The sequence below is a fragment of the Chamaea fasciata genome, unplaced genomic scaffold (genome assembly GCF_029207755.1).
Source record: "Chamaea fasciata isolate MVZ Bird 193981 ecotype frontalis unplaced genomic scaffold, bChaFas1.0.hap1 SCAF_1, whole genome shotgun sequence".
In the NCBI taxonomy this organism is placed as follows: Eukaryota; Metazoa; Chordata; class Aves; order Passeriformes; family Sylviidae; genus Chamaea; species Chamaea fasciata.
This window is the reverse complement of record NW_027094086.1, coordinates 111,169,590-111,185,274: the sequence shown is the minus strand read 5'-3', so window position 1 is coordinate 111,185,274 and position 15,685 is coordinate 111,169,590. Positions and strand designations below refer to the sequence as shown.

General features: G+C 36.8%; 1 protein-coding gene across 3 annotated transcripts in view; it reads left to right on the top strand.

Moving 5' to 3' along the window:
- The window catches only part of ANO10 (anoctamin 10), a 121,466-nt gene that overhangs the window by 9,359 nt on the left and 96,422 nt on the right, over positions 1 to 15,685 (top strand). For all 3 annotated transcript variants that reach the window (XM_066193832.1, XM_066193847.1, XM_066193839.1), the window contains 6 exons: positions 406 to 975; positions 3,322 to 3,377; positions 4,853 to 4,927; positions 5,880 to 6,062; positions 9,414 to 9,605; positions 11,685 to 11,813. In XM_066193832.1, the coding sequence (XP_066049929.1) occupies positions 406 to 975; positions 3,322 to 3,377; positions 4,853 to 4,927; positions 5,880 to 6,062; positions 9,414 to 9,605; positions 11,685 to 11,813 (1,205 nt within the window). The remainder of the gene's footprint in view (positions 1 to 405; positions 976 to 3,321; positions 3,378 to 4,852; positions 4,928 to 5,879; positions 6,063 to 9,413; positions 9,606 to 11,684; positions 11,814 to 15,685) is intronic.

Genomic DNA, 15,685 nt, shown 5'->3' with positions numbered 1-15,685 from the left:
GGAATTTTCAGAAGCTCGGTGTCACTTGCTGTTAAAGTTTGGGTTTTATTACATCAAATGTCTTCCATGCCGTTCATCGATCAATTCTGTTTTAAAGAATGATGTTGTTTTCTCTTTGGTTGGGTTTTTTTTTTTTCCTTTCTCTGAATGTCTGTTTGACTTCCTTACCATCTGAATGGTATGTTTATGTGGGTATATATGTAACATTAAAAAAAAATTCAGATAACCCTCTGACTTTTTGTAATAATGATGAAGGAAGAAAGAAAAAGCAATGGTGTTCATGGTGTTATTTAGAAGAAAAAAGTTCTGGCCAATGGGAGGTTGTAAGTTCATGTAAGGTCACATTTGTTATTGTATTGACATGTCTGTTAAGTGTAATCTTAATTGATTCATTTCTTTCTGCAGATGACATACGCTGCTACTTTGGTGAAACCATTGCTCTCTACTTTGGCTTCTTAGAATACTTCACATTTGCTCTGATTCCAATGGCTGTCATTGGGATTCCTTACTACGTGTTTGCGTGGGAAGACTACGACAAATACGTGATGTTTGCCACGTTCAATCTGCTGTGGTCCACAGTGATCCTGGAGGTTTGGAAGCGGATCTGTGCCGTCCTGACATACCGCTGGGGTACGCTGCTGATGAAACGACAGTTTGAAGAACCAAGACCAGGCTTCCATGGTGTGCTGGGGATCAATCCTGTCACTGGCAGGGAGGAGCCAGTGTACTCAAGTATTAAGAGACAGTTACGGATTTACCTGGTGTCCTTACCATTTGTGTGCCTTTGCCTCTACTTCTCACTGTATGTGATGATGATTTATTTTGACCTGGAGCAGTGGGCTCTGGATTATCATGAAGAGAATGAGTCCAACTTCAGCAGCTTGATGCTGTACTTGCCCAGTATCATCTATGCTGTTGTGATTGAAATTATGAACCGTATTTATCGGTATGCTGCTGAATTCTTAACATCGTGGGGTAAGAAAGTTGTTCATTCTTTCAAGTTAGAATCCTACATACTTAGTATTTGCTTCTTTGTAGAATGCATTACTGTGAGCTCTTGTTCAACAGAATGCTAAAAGAGATTTCTCAAAGTAGGTTCTTGCTGTGGGGTAAAATTTTAACTTCTTATATTTTCAGTGTTCTGAGATAGCAGTTTCATATTTGGTTTAATTTGGTTTGAGTCTGACATGCTCTCAGAAGGGGTGATCCTCCCTTCCGCCTCAGCCTCTCTTTGCCATTGATGCAGAAGTTCCCTCTCCCTGATTTAGCTCTTTGTCTGGCTGTCTCAGCCATAGGTCTGGCAAAAGGGGTTGGGAGAGAGCATGAGGATAAGAGCTCAGAGGTGCGTGGATGGCAGGGAGGATTGTTCTTGTAGGTTGCACCTACAACTTGGGTTTGCTTACTGTGCTTTAGTCTACTGTACATCAGTGCAGAGGGCAGAGGCACTGAGATAATGGAACCAAATCTAAGCCCACTCTAAATGTCACGAGAGTATTTATGTATGCTATGTATATAATAAAGACTGGGTTTTCACATCCCAATCAAAATGTGTTTATCTGGGCACTCTCAGAAGAGGAGGAATGTTACAATAGATTAGCTTTTTTTTTTTTCCTTTTGTGTGTGTGATTTATTTAACAGATTGGGCCTTGTGTTTTGTAACCTTACATAAGGACAGTGAAATGCTGGTGTTCATTTTGAGTTTTAGCGCTTCTACAGACATGTGAAGTCACTTTCAGACAAAGTTAATGGATTAAGCTAATGGAGAATTAACTGCTTTGTGAAGCTCCATATGGCATTGATTTACAGGACAGAATCCAGATTACTAAAGCTGGAGACCCAGAAAATTAACAGAAGAAAGATAAAGCAAAAGGGAAATTGATGCAGAAGACAAAAAAAAAAAAGAGGTGTTGAAGTGGGGGTTGCTTGCCAAAATGATTTGCTCAGCAAATTCAACCAGACATTCATAATAGTAAAAGCGAGCAATTCCTTTGTTTATGACTGTTCAAGGTTTTTATTTAAATAATGATTTTTAAATTCATATCTAGGACTCAGTTGGCTGCTTGGTTTCATTGTTTTTACTATACTGCAAGAAAAGGCATTTCTGTGCAATACCCAGTTATGTTATGTAGTGTACTAAAATGTCTTTAACAGGCAAGTCAAGGGGTTTTTTTATTCAGGATTTTTTGGGTTTAAGCTGATGTTTCATATTCAGCAGAGGCAGTATTTATGTAACCTGCCACGCTGACAGCTTGTGCCTTTTCTGTGCTATCCAATGTGTTTCTGCTGCCATGCTCTGAATAGGCTGAAAAGCTCATCCGGCTGTCCTCTCTTCTCTCCCACTTGGCATATTTTCAGATAATATCCGACTTCAACAGCTAAAGTGACAAAGCATGTGAAACAATCTGGTGTGTTTTAAGCACCCCTCTTGCACCCATTTATCATGAAAGGTGATTGTGTAGTGAAAGCTAAAAGTGAAACTTGCAGTCACTTGAGTGCATTTTCACGAGTCAGGCCTAACTTGGTGATCCTGTCAGAGCAGAGCTGCTGTTTTGTCCTGAGCAAGGTCGGTAGGTGATGGTGTCTCCTTTCAGCTTTGTTGACACAACACATGCTAGTGTGCTGCCTTCCCAGTTACTGCTTACCCAGGGCTTTAAAGGTACTAACAAAATAGCAGAAAGTAGTTGAAAATCTCCCAACCACTTCCCTTTTCTCACCTTCAGTAAACCAGCCTTCCTGAAACATCAGGTTCTGACAGTTTATCTTGAATGAACTGAAAATCTCAATTTGGAATGAGTAATGCATCTGTTGAACTTCACATACTCTAGTCTTGCTTTAGAGTGTAGGGTCTTACCTGAATTCCTTGGGAGATTTCTGTGAGCATTTACTGGTTTTGAATCAAATTTGGTGTTGTTACTTTTCATTATATATTCTCATTAGTCTTGCATAAGTTTCCAGCCAAAGAGCAGTCAATAATTAGACATATTTTGTTAAGTCTTAAGAGCAATGGATGTTTTTTCTTTTATAAAACAGCTCTTCAGAGTAAGAAATATATAGAAGAAGGAACTTTTGTGGTAGAAAAAATACTGGAGCTATACTCAAAAATATGTATGATAATACTATGGATCCGATTAGGTTCAAGATTAAGTGAGGTATTGGTACAGTATAAATTCTTTCTACCATGAAATGTTGGAATAATATAAATTATTAGATAAGTAATTTTCATGTGGAGTCGAAGTGTCTTTTCACTCTTTGGATAGCAATGTATAGTACATGGTAGGAGCTTCTGCTGTTTACTAATTAATATTTTTGTTGGTATTTTAGAAAATCACAGGCTGGAATCTTCATATCAGAATCATTTAATTCTGAAGGTTTTAGTGGTAAGTATGTCATATAAGCAGCTTTTAAGATTATTTTAAAAGACAGCTTGTGCTCGGTTTTATTAGTGCTTTACTAGCTTTACCACAGTGACCTGCAGTTTTGCTCAAGGCCAAATAGTAGCACAAATATCAGAGTAAACAAAATTTCTGTTATGGGTGCAGTAACTGCTAGACTATTTTAGATGCCTCTTTTATAGTGGAGAGTTGGCTTTTTATTTGTATTGAATTGTTCTTTCATTAGGATGCTGAATATATAAGTTTCTGTTAATTGGTGTGATCCTGTCTTCAACTGAGAACTATTCCCTTCAGTTTTTGCACGATTTTATGGTAAACCATGTTTTGAAAAGTTCATGTATTCCACCTACACTGACATTCGAACAGCCAGTCAGAGGAACCTGAAAATATCTGTCCGTCAGTCTACTCCTGTATAGTTCATAGCATATGTGTATCTATTTCATTTATCTTCTTGTTTCCTTTTGAAAAGATCATTTAAGTTTCTTCCTTTTTTATTTCCTCAATTTCCTTAGAGTCCCTTCTTTGTTTCCTTCACCATGTTTTCGTATGTGTGTGTATGTTTATTTGGGGTTTGTTTTGTTTGTATTGTTTTGAATTTTTTTTGTGTTAAATCTCCCAGTTAGCCATCTGTTACTGGTAACCTCTAGAGCTAAAACTCTTGTAGATATCACTTATAGTTTTGTATCCTCCTGTAGCCTTTCTCATAAAACTTAGAACCATTTCTTTTTCCTTATGGGATATTTATACAAAATAATTGAAAAGATTATGAAATGTCAAGTGTAAGTTTCCCCCAGTTTTCTTTCTCAGTTTGTGAATGGCTCTCTGTGCCCCAATATTATCTGTATTGGCCAAGAGCTCCAAAACAGGAGCTGCAGCACTTACAGCAAGTAGGAAACTTCAGAGTTTGATTAAATACTGTGATTATGTCTCATTTTAGAAGTAGGGAATATTTCTCTTGGCCATCAAACTCTTTGAAGGGATTAAACATAAACCACAACTAACATATATATAGGAACATTTTTTGAGATTGAGCGACATAGCACCCAACACGTGTATTTTTACAAATTATTACTTGAAAAAAAAGTCACTACTCTAAATGAAGATCAGTTTATTGATCTAATCTCTTTTCTAATGTTATCTGGAGAAATTTCCAGAAAATGGAAGTTAGGTAGAAGGTGATGTGTTTTTAATGTCGACGTTTCATAATTCAGTTGTAGCTCTCTTTGTATTTTTTGTCTTTCCTTTGTTTTAGGAAAGTATTAAGCTTGCTAAGTGAAAAACTGAATAAGACCAATATTGAAAATGTGTTTTTTCTGACGTAAGGTTTAAAAATGCTAAAGAAAATTTGGATGGGCAGTTTACATCTTCATGGAAGCGATTTAGTCAAGGCAGCTGTTAAGTTAGATATTCTGCATCTGAACTTTTGCTCGAGTACTAAAACCAAATATTTTTACTTGCAGTTCAACTTCTTGAATTGTTTTGCATCTCTTTTCTACATTGCCTTTGTGTTGTTTGATATGAAGCTTTTGAGGCAGGTGAGTTCCAAGAACATCTTAAGAATGTTGATGAATCTAGGATAATAAAGGATTGATTGAAACAGACTTCAAGAGTTAATTCTAAAACATAAACTAGGCAATTAATATGTTTCACTTTTGTTTTCTTATATTTTCCACCTTCTGTGTTTCAGTTCCCCTAACATTATCACAGAATCATAACAGAGTAGAGTAATTCTTTCTCTCTGTATAAATGAGGAACTGTTTTCAAATAAATTTAATTCTCTCACACAGATGAGATTGGGAAATTTTAATTTCCTCTTTATTTCCTTTTATGTTAGAAAATGTTCTTCTCTGTAGTATTCTTAATGACAGACTCTTGAGGATAGGGTTGTGATTAAGTTCAGCTACAGTGAGGATCTGAGAATAAATAAAAACAAAAATAATTTGTAGTTGGTATTTTAAGTCAACTTTCACACTCAAATGCATGAAAATTTGGTATAAGGAAAATATTTTTGCTCTAAACATAATGAACATTACAACAAGAACTTCAGCTCAAGACCTCTGTTACTCTGAAGTGATCTCTAGAAAAACACTTGACATACCTATACCACACATAACATTTGTGACAATTCCTCTACTTTCAGGTAAAATCAAGAAATAAAAAAGCATAGAAAAAAAATCAGTCCTTAGCTCTGTCATTGTCATATATTAAATATGCTTTACCCTTCATTGTACTTGGTGTACTGTTTCTAAAATACATCCAGACGCACAAAGTATTTAGACTACTAACTCCTGATTAGTCCTTTTCAGTACACAGCAAAGGATGGGAACTAGGTCATCTGCACTTTTCACATGCTATTGCTAGGTTTGTTAGACTGGCCTTTTTTTCATAGTATAGTAATTTACAGTGTTACTTGAGCTCACAGAATTGCAAATGATCATAGGTTCATCACAGTTGTATTATTTTTATTTCTTTTTTTTTTAACTTAAGAGCCTGGCCACTTTGCTGATAACTTCGCAGATCCTCAACCAATTTGCAGAATCCTTGCTTCCTTACTGGCTCCAGAAGAGATACAACATGAGGATGAAGAAACGCCTGTGTTCCAAGAAAACTGATACGGACCTGTCATTAGCTGAACAGGTCAACATGGAGAAAGACATGGGAACCTATTTGGTATGTTGTAGTACTGTAAAAGAGTTAGAACTTTTCTGGGCTGTAGTTGACAGAGGCATCAGCCAAGGCAAACAAGAATATTTTTGGCTTTCTGGTGTGGCAGCTTATTTCCAGCTTCATCAGCTTTGCTGGTAGCTGTTTATGCAGCTGTCTGTTATCCCGGATCAGGAAGTGGATACAGTGCAGGATCCTAGTGACACCACAATGAAGAGCAAGGAATGAACAGCTCTATCTGGAACTACCTAACCCAATATCACTGGAAAGAAGTATTTTTGTAATATGCTCTTAATCTCCAAGAGTAACCCAAAGACTACCAGGATGAGTAGGCTGGCATAGGAAAGTGAGAAATTATTTCTGTTTTGGTTTGATTTTGCAGTGATGCTAGTTTAAGTGGTCAGTTAAACTCGAGCCTGAGAGAGATCACTTACACGTGGATGAGGCCAGAAATGGAGGTCAGAAGAAACCAATTCTTCAAAACAGTACTCTTACTGGGTGCTCTTGCCTCTTGAAACCACAGCGTTGGTATTCCCTGTCTTCTTGGTTCTGTTCTTGACCACCTCCTACCCAGTATAATTTTTAATTGTATTTAGCAGATTTCATGCAATTAATTACTTAAAATTCTCAAGGAATTACACAGTGGACATCAGTGCAAATGTTAAGGCCTCACAGACTGGCTGACTGCTTGATCAGGTGCTGCAGGCACAGTAAGAAGAATCTTAATACTGTATGATTTTTGCTTTTACAGAATAAGAAGTACATGTACATAGTGCACCTTTCATGTAAAAGGTAGACATTAGCAGTTTGAAATTTGATCATAACGCCATATCAGATTCCTCTCTTCCTGCACGAAGTGCCATAAAATGAGAAAAGAACTAGCACCTTTACAATTTAAAAACTGTACAAATGTGTTCCTGTGTGAAGGTTGGAGGGAGATAGAATTAGCCCATTTTGCAGTGCAGAACACAGCAGAAGTCTCTGTGTTAGTGTCTGAGCTGGTAAATCAGCACAGTCCAGCACTGCACCTGCACATCGGCTAGCACAGCTCCCAGAGTTGTGTGTCAGCATCAGGCCTGACCAAACAAGCTCTGCCTCTTAGACCTGAGCTGACTCCTGATTCTCAGCTGTCACATAAAAAGCCAGTGCAGTGTCTCCGAGTCACATTGCCCAGTGCTTCTTGTGCAGAGCTGGATCAAATGAATCTGCACCTGTTGTACTGTTGTGCCCTGAATAATTTTTGATGAGGACTCGAGAGGCCAATTTTAGAGAGTTAGGACTTTGCCTTGGATGTGTCCGCTGCTCGCCTCGGTTTTAGTTCTAAATACTGTGTACTCAAGGCCTTAATTTTATATTAATTCTAAAGATTATTGTTTTGCTGAGCTTGTGAATAAACGATATTAGACCATTGATTTGTTTGCAAGCAGTGAGCTGTCAGCAGGCAGGAGTATTTCTAAAATTAAAACTGTCACAAGGGGGAAGCATTTGACTGTTTAGTAACTGAGGAGTCTTGACAGAATTCTGTGTTGCAGGCTCTTTTGTTTTGATTCCTTCTTTTACACACTCTCTAGCATTTAATACTCTGTTCTTTTTGCCCTCATTCTTTCTTACTTTTCAAATATCCAGCCCTTAATCTTGTTGAGGATGTAAAAACATCCTGCAATAATTTCTTTAGTTACTATTTTTCTAATTTCTGCTTCACTCCTGTAGTAATTTTCTCCCCTAATTTATTCCTTCTTTTTGTTTCCTTGATGCTGTAGCTGATCTCATGGCTGATGATGGCACAGTTACAGATTTCTTCAGCATCGTCTCAGACTCCTTTTTTTCCTACACAAAGTTTCATAAATTGAGTAGGAAAAAATAAATGCTTACTTACATCATACTCTGCTGTTCTAAAAGCCAGTAGGTATTGGGCAAGGAAATGAGAAGTGTGAGGAAGCAGTGGGAATACTGTGCAGTTACCAGAAGGAGGAGCAGAAAGGAAAGCTCTCTCTCTGCCTGCAGTGATTCAGAAAATGATAGCAGTAGCTGATGTGTGGCTGCCATTCCAGTGAGTGCTCCTGCAAGTGTCCCTAAGGAAGACTTTAGTAAAACTTAAAATTTGTATAAAATGTTTCTGAGGAAAAAATCTTAATGGCTTTAAAAGTTAGGTAGTTGTTCATGGCCTGGCCTGCAGATTGGTTTGTGAGACTGAACTATACTGTAGAACTTCAAAATGAGAGCTCAAGTGAGAAATGCAATTAATGAGTACCCCATGTTGATTTGTGAGCTTGCAGACTTCCACTGCCTCTCTCTGTTTCCTAGGAGAAAAAAGCACTAGGTGTTGGAGAGGGCAGTCAGTTTAACAGCTATGATGGGCAAAAAAGGGTAGATAACCATGTGTCTGATGCATGGAGCCAGAAACCACTTTCATGTGGTTCTTGCAATAATTTCAGTTACTTTCAAGTCTTCATGATTTCAGTTTTGAGATAGGATAATTGATGTATCTGTGTTAGATGCAAGAGACCTAGATCCCACTTTAAGAACTTTGTGGTATTTCACCATCCTTTGTTTATGAACACTTTTTCTTTAAAAGTAGTTGGTTTGGTTCTTTCATAATAAAGTTGCTGCAATCGTAGCAAACTATTATTAATACTACAAAACTAATATGCATATACATACACGATCACCTGCATGTGAATACTTAATCAGCATTTAAGGACCCACATTCTTGGTTTAAAGATCAGGTGAAAGACCTGTTGGGATTTGTTAAGTAGGGTTTTTTGTTTGCACTAATTGTTCCTTTCAGATGTCAATGCTGCCTTGTAGATTTCAATCTTCGAGTGGACCACTAAGTCTGTCCTACCCATTTTGAAATAAACAAGCAGAAATACCAGAAAAGAGTTGCCTATCTACCAGCCTACCATTCTGGTTAGGTCTTTCATGGACAGACTGAAATGCTAGGACTTTTATTGCCACAGTGTTCTCCAGGAAGAGTTCTGCCAGTTTAAATGCATGGTGCTGTGTTTCAATTCCTCACTATTCCTTCTGTTACTGTTTAACTGAGATGCTCAAGAAACTGCATAGGTTGAATGTGTTTATGTAGTTACTTCATCTAATAAGGATAGGAAGTGTGACTTGCAGAAAATGCATTAGGCAAAAGGAAAAACCTGGGCCTCTCCTTATAAGAAGTTTTTAGCGATTGAATAATTTCGTATTAATTAGATTTTTGAAAAGTTCTTCTTGTCTACTATCAGCAGTCATTTCCAAACAACTGATCTGGGATGAGAAAACAAATTTGCGAATGTAATATTATTTCTGTGTTTCTTCATAGTTTTTTGGTAGGTTGAAGTTATGCTTATATTTCCTGTTTTTCAGGGTACTTTTGATGATTACCTGGAGTTGTTCCTACAATTTGGCTATGTGAGTCTTTTCTCATGTGTTTATCCTCTGGCAGCTGTTTTTGCAGTGTTAAACAACATCACAGAGATATACTCTGATGCCTTAAAGATGTGCAGAGTTTACAAGCGTCCATTTGCAGAACCCACAGCGAATATTGGTGTTTGGCAGGTAATTTTTATGTCTTTTTTCTCCTATTCATTTGTTTAAAAGAGGTTTCAGCAACAGTAGGAAAGCTTTGTGTTTGTCCCATGAGCCGCTTTAAAGTTCAGTAGTACTTTGTTCTCTACAATGCCCTGGAATATCATCTATCCAACTAATATCCCAGTGATATTTTTGGTGGGGTTTTTGACCACATGCCTTTCAGCTGCCTTGGAAAATAAAGCAGATCATTTTTTTAGTTCTTGTGTATGTATTGTACTTGTGTTGCAACTTCAACAAAGCAAAGCTTCCAGATACTGCCCAGTATTCTCTGTAGCCAGTGTATTTTAGATAACTTCTGATGCAATCTCAGAAGCCTGGAGCTCAGCAGGGGTTTCAAAAGAGATGGAAGAATAGGTAAGTTGTTGGATTCCTAAGCCAGGCATGTGGCCTGGTTTCTGGTAGTCAAGCTGACTAATTTGAAAATAGCCTGGATCTGTGAGCAGGAGCTGGAACTTTCTGCACAGCCTGAACACAGCAGTCTATCTAAACAATTTCATGGTAATAGTACTGGGTTAAGCATTTTCTGTCCTCAGTTGTTTGTCCATGCAATCATGCTGCCACCAGCTAATTTGGGGCATGTTGACTGGACTGATCCTGACCAGAGTTTTCTGGAGTGACTAAGTTGCACCCAGAAACTTTAGCATTCCATAATAGCAGTGCTTGATAAGGGATTGTGATAACGTTAGAGGACATTTCTAGGGGATAGTCCATATTCTAGTTTTATTTAACAGATTTTCTAATGTTACGTAATGGTGATAAAGGGCACAATGAGCTAATGGATTATTCAGTTTGGAGAGGTTGTAAATGTTATCAAATGATGAAATTGACTGGTGAGAAATGAAATTCTGAAACCTCAAGTAAAACTTACAGTAAAAACATGCAAACCCAGGATTCTGAGGAATGTTCTTTAGAGACACACATAGATATTTGTGAAGCGGACTTAGAGGTGAAGTCTTTTAACAATATGTCATTACAATGTGTGAGTTATAATCTGATTGCATTTTAACATGAGATGCACTTTCTCAGTCCAGATCTATGCTGCCAACATCTTAATGGCAATAGCTGTGTTGACCAATTGTGTAATGACCAGAATAATTATGACCAGGCTGTGGTCATAAGTCGCAAGTATAGCTGCAGGTATATTAATAGCATTTGTTTTTGCTAGAATAGTTTGTTTCAATTAAGTGAGTAGGCTGAAAAATTATGACGTTACTACAGTCCAGTAATTTTGTTTTATGGATAAAGAAAGTAATTTTTTAACTAATAGCAGAAATTAATTTGCTTTGTGAATTAAAAATAATAACTAAATTTTCAAGGCATCCATTTCATATGGGAAATAAGAGCATTTGCTGAAAGATTTCTGTTAAAGGAATACTGGAATTATTTTATCAGGTGAGCTGAGTCACTAGCTTCTTGTGAAGAAGAAAGTTATTTCTGCTAATTTATGGTGACAGACACTACAATCCTGTGTCAGTTTTTCTCATTCCAGACAGGACCTTGGAATAAGTAACCATTATATTGCAAATGTAATTGTTAAGCTGTATTGATATTTTCAGACATTTGTGGGAGCTCTGTAGGCAAGAGCTTCTTAGACTTGTGCTATTGCATGTGTTTTAATGTAAATCTTTCAACAAATCTCAAGTGGTTGTGATTTTAAAAAAGGCATTCTGAACCATTCTTACCTTTTTTTCTTAACATTCAGACAGAACCTCCAAAACCAATGTTAGTACTACTGGATCCTCTGGGAATTTTGCAGTTTTTCCTTTATCCTGAAATTAATTTGTTTAGGAGTACAACTGTAGATGAGTGCTTAGACTTTCATGTGTTCAGGTTACAACCTTGTTGTGATCTTGTCAAGCTGATGAGGTCTGGACTGCTTGCCAAAGAAGTGCTATGCAATGGAATTCAAAAGATGATGGAAAATAAGTTAAACTAATGGGTCTTCTCAAGCTTTAATGAAAAGAGAGGTATCATGCAGAGCAATTTGGGGACTAGTAAGTTACAGATCATGGTCATACCTGTAAATGTATTTGTGTTTTATTTCAGTTGGCCTTTGAAACTATGAGTGTAATATCAGTTGTTACTAATTGTATACTGATTGGAATGTCTCCACAAGTAGATGCACTTTTCCCAGACTCAAAAATGGACCTTGTTCTGACTGTGGCATTGGTAGAGGTAAGTCTGCCTTCAAACAGTGCATGTTGTAGCAAATAACACTATCAGTGAAAATGGTAACAGGAAGTAGACTTTACCTCACATTTTATATTAAAAGGAAATTTATGATTTCCCTATCAAGTATTTCAAAGTCTTTCATTTTGATTTCTTTCTCTTCTGTGTTTTCATTTACTGTGAATGCTGTTGCCATACTTTCCCATGCATTCCCAAGATACCATGCATTTGTTGCTTCATGTACTTTCAGTATTTAGTAGTGCTATTTCAAGAAGCAAAATAATCACATTTTTGTGAACTGTTTGTTTTTCTGCTTGGGTTGTGACCCCGGCATATCTTAAAAAGACTTCCTACATAATCTTTATGGATATATCCTCTAGGGCTTATCTGAAACAACTATGTGTCATGACTGTAAATGTTTGTGATTGTAACACCATTTGGGTTTAGTCTTCTAATTCCGTGTAGTAAGCACATCAGTGTCATTCCTTTTCAGACATGGAGGGATGACTGTGGGTATTTTACGGAACTGAAATTGCAAGACTTTGCCCTTATAAATTTTTCCTTCAGGGCTTTCTTGTATTGCATTGCCTCGACTTTTACGATTATTCTATTTTAGCTTTAGAAACTGGATTACTGTTCTCATGGCAAAAGGTCTGGATTGTGTATGTGTAATTACTAAAGTGCATCACCTTACAGAGGTGCATTAGGAGCATATATTTTTTGGTTGTTCTTTTTACAGGTATTAAGTGTTATGTAATGAATCATGAGATTGCTTTGAATTTTATTTTCCAAGCCTTAAGGTTTGCAGAGTTAACTGCAAATATGAATCGTGTCAACTGGTTTGCTGAAGTTTAAGTCTACAGGCGTCTGATGCACTCTTCTGTTAGGGATGTGTGGACATTTATATTAACCTCAGTGAGGTTTTAATGTAAAACTAATTTAGCAAATCAAATGTAATGATATAGTTCATTACTGGACAACATTTCTAGAGAGGTGATGCTGTGAAAACTGGATGAGTAAATGTATGGATTTCTGACAGCTTAGAGATGGGGCTGGTTTTGCCTTTGCTTGCTGCGTGTTATCCTTTTATCTGTTTAAATGTGGAACTGGCTATTTGATCTCTAGGCAAACCTCTGTTTCTTGGAAGACCAAAGGAGAATACCAGCATTTTTTTCTAAATTGAAATTCTGTTTTTATACAACTCCTTAGGGAACAGGAATTGCAGCATAATAATTAGGTAGCTCTTGGAACTTTATAACACCGTATCTCAAATTATCTATTAATGCTGTGGAAAGGAAGATTCAGAAAACAAAGGGAAGAAAGTTTGGAGAGAAAAGGTAAATTAGTACTGAGGGGAGGAGAGGGGAAAAATACTGTCTTACATAGAGAAGCCACTTTGGTGAAGACCACCAAGCTATAATTACTGTAGTACAAAAGAACTGTTGGAGGCTAATACTGGATGAGCCAGAGGAAATGAAAGGTAATAATTTGGTTAAAGAAAAGTCAAGTATTCTCTAATTATTCTGCTTAATGAAAAAAACCCTAAACAGCCAAACAATAAAACAAGCCATAATGCCCTGATCAGAAAAAGGTCCGTTTAAAAAAGTTTTAATCAAAAGGATCCAGTATGCTTGATGACTTTAAATATGCTAGTGTGATTTTTTCTTGTGGTTGTTTTTCTGTTATTACAAGTTATTTATTGTCCGAGAAAACAGGGAAATACAAAGCCAACATGTAAGCTTTACAGTATGTTTTGGGAGCATAACAAGCCATGTGATTTTTTTTTTTTTTTTTTTTTTTTTTTGGAATGTTGTTGGTTGGTTGTAAACAGTTCCAAAACTACTCAGTGTGAAATGTAAGACTTCTGCAGTCTCCATAAGGACACTCTTCCAGTACATTTTAAACAGTATTTGACAAGTTCACAGTTGTGGGGCTAGGGGCTTTTTTGGTTTGTTTGTTTTAGTTTTTTAAAGAGATGGAGAATAGCTCAGGTCATACAATATTGCAGAAAGTTTCATAACACAAATTTTGAACTTTGTACAGAGTCCAGAAGAGTTCTCCTGAGTGAAACGCATTTTTTACAGAAATTTAATTTAAAAGAACAATATGAAAAGAACAATATGCACACAGCAAACATGAGTTTTATTTCTGTTCAAAATGGTTTCAGTTATGTTGACAGTTAAACATGTTCTTAGTTACAGAAATTTTTTATCAGAGGTTCTGTGGTACATATTTCAGGTTAAAACATTCATTACAAATGGTTCAAAGAAGAGGATTACTGGATGCTGTGGGGCTATGAACAGCAGCAGTATAGATTTATGTCACCTTCAGGAGATGGGGGTGGTTTTGCTTTTGCTTTCCTGTGTATTTACTCCCATCTTATCTGTTACACTGGGACTTTCTTTTATCTGGTGTGTGATGGAACAGATCAGGGAGCTGATGTGGGAGAAGCTGTCTGACCCAGTTCTCTGGGGAGCAGGGCAGAAGCAGCGAAGTGCGGGAGACACACAGTAATGCTGTGGTAGCGTTGTGCTGGATTAAATTTGTAGGACTACTGCACCACTGAGCCTTTCTACTTTAAGTATCACTTAATCTACAGACAGATCTCTGCACTATGAAAGGAGCACAAATCTCATGTACTGGTGGTATTGCCATGCACCTTTACTCTGTTTATTAATGATTAAACTCTGCATTGCAGTTGTAAAGAGATATTCAGGAACAGAATATATTACATTAAACTTCTAGGACAAACCTGGTGCATCTAAAGTACATCAGTGTCAAGGTAGAAAAAAATTTGGATGTGTCAGGATGTTGATAGAAAAGTGTTTTAGATCACCTAGTAGAGATTCAGAAAAACATGATACAGGTGAGCTATTTTATTTTCTGGTGTTTGCTGCAGGTGGAGATGAGCATTTTACTGTGCGTTTACGCTATTTTGACAGCATCTTGGCAGGCAGCTTGAAAATGTTAAGAGAGAAATTTCTTTGAGTTGGCTATGTGTATTTTCACATGTTCTATTGATGGGGTAACCTACTTAAATCTTAGCTGTCTTTAAGTGTTTTAATCAGGTTTTAGTAACTGAGACTCCAGTTGAGTATTTATTTATCTTTTTGATGCAAAACTGAATAGAAAAGCACTGTTGCTGTCAAAGCCAAGTATAGGTATTAGAGATGTCCTGATTTTTTTTTCAAAAAATGCTAGTGCTTTTTAATAATAATACTAGTTCTCTTCAAATGGAAACAGTTTATATGGCAACATTTAGCACCACCCACTACTGAAATAACAAAGAACTGTGTGAGATATTCTTCTAAGCATTCTGTACCCAGCCCCTACTGATGTATGCAAAATATTTTTTCCCATTAACAACTCTTAACTCTGATGCTATCTACATTTTTGGTGGGAATATGTATTGTGTGAGTGAAGTAAATGTTAATCAGTATACCACAGAATAAAATACTACCAATTTCAAAATAATGGCAAGCATTAAAATAATAAAAGATAATAATATTTTTAATGTACTAAACCAGTGATTTTTTTTTAACAGTTGACCTATTTTCATCAATTCAACATCTGCTTCCATGGCAACATGGTTTGAACCAGGAGCAGAATGATGAAACTCCCCTCTTTTACTCATGGATGGATACTAACTGAGTGCAGCCAGTGCAGTTTTCAAACAGAAAGAAAAAAATGTTTCCTTAAAGCAGGAAACAATAAAACCTTATTAACATAATTTTAAAATAGTTGCATCACATTGTGTGTTTAGTTATTCAGACTTCACCATAGATCCATAATTCTGGTGTGAATTCAGGTGCAAAGTAGGACATTCCAAGCACGCGTCTGTGCTTGTGTGAAACTGTTCCAATCACTTCTGACTGCCT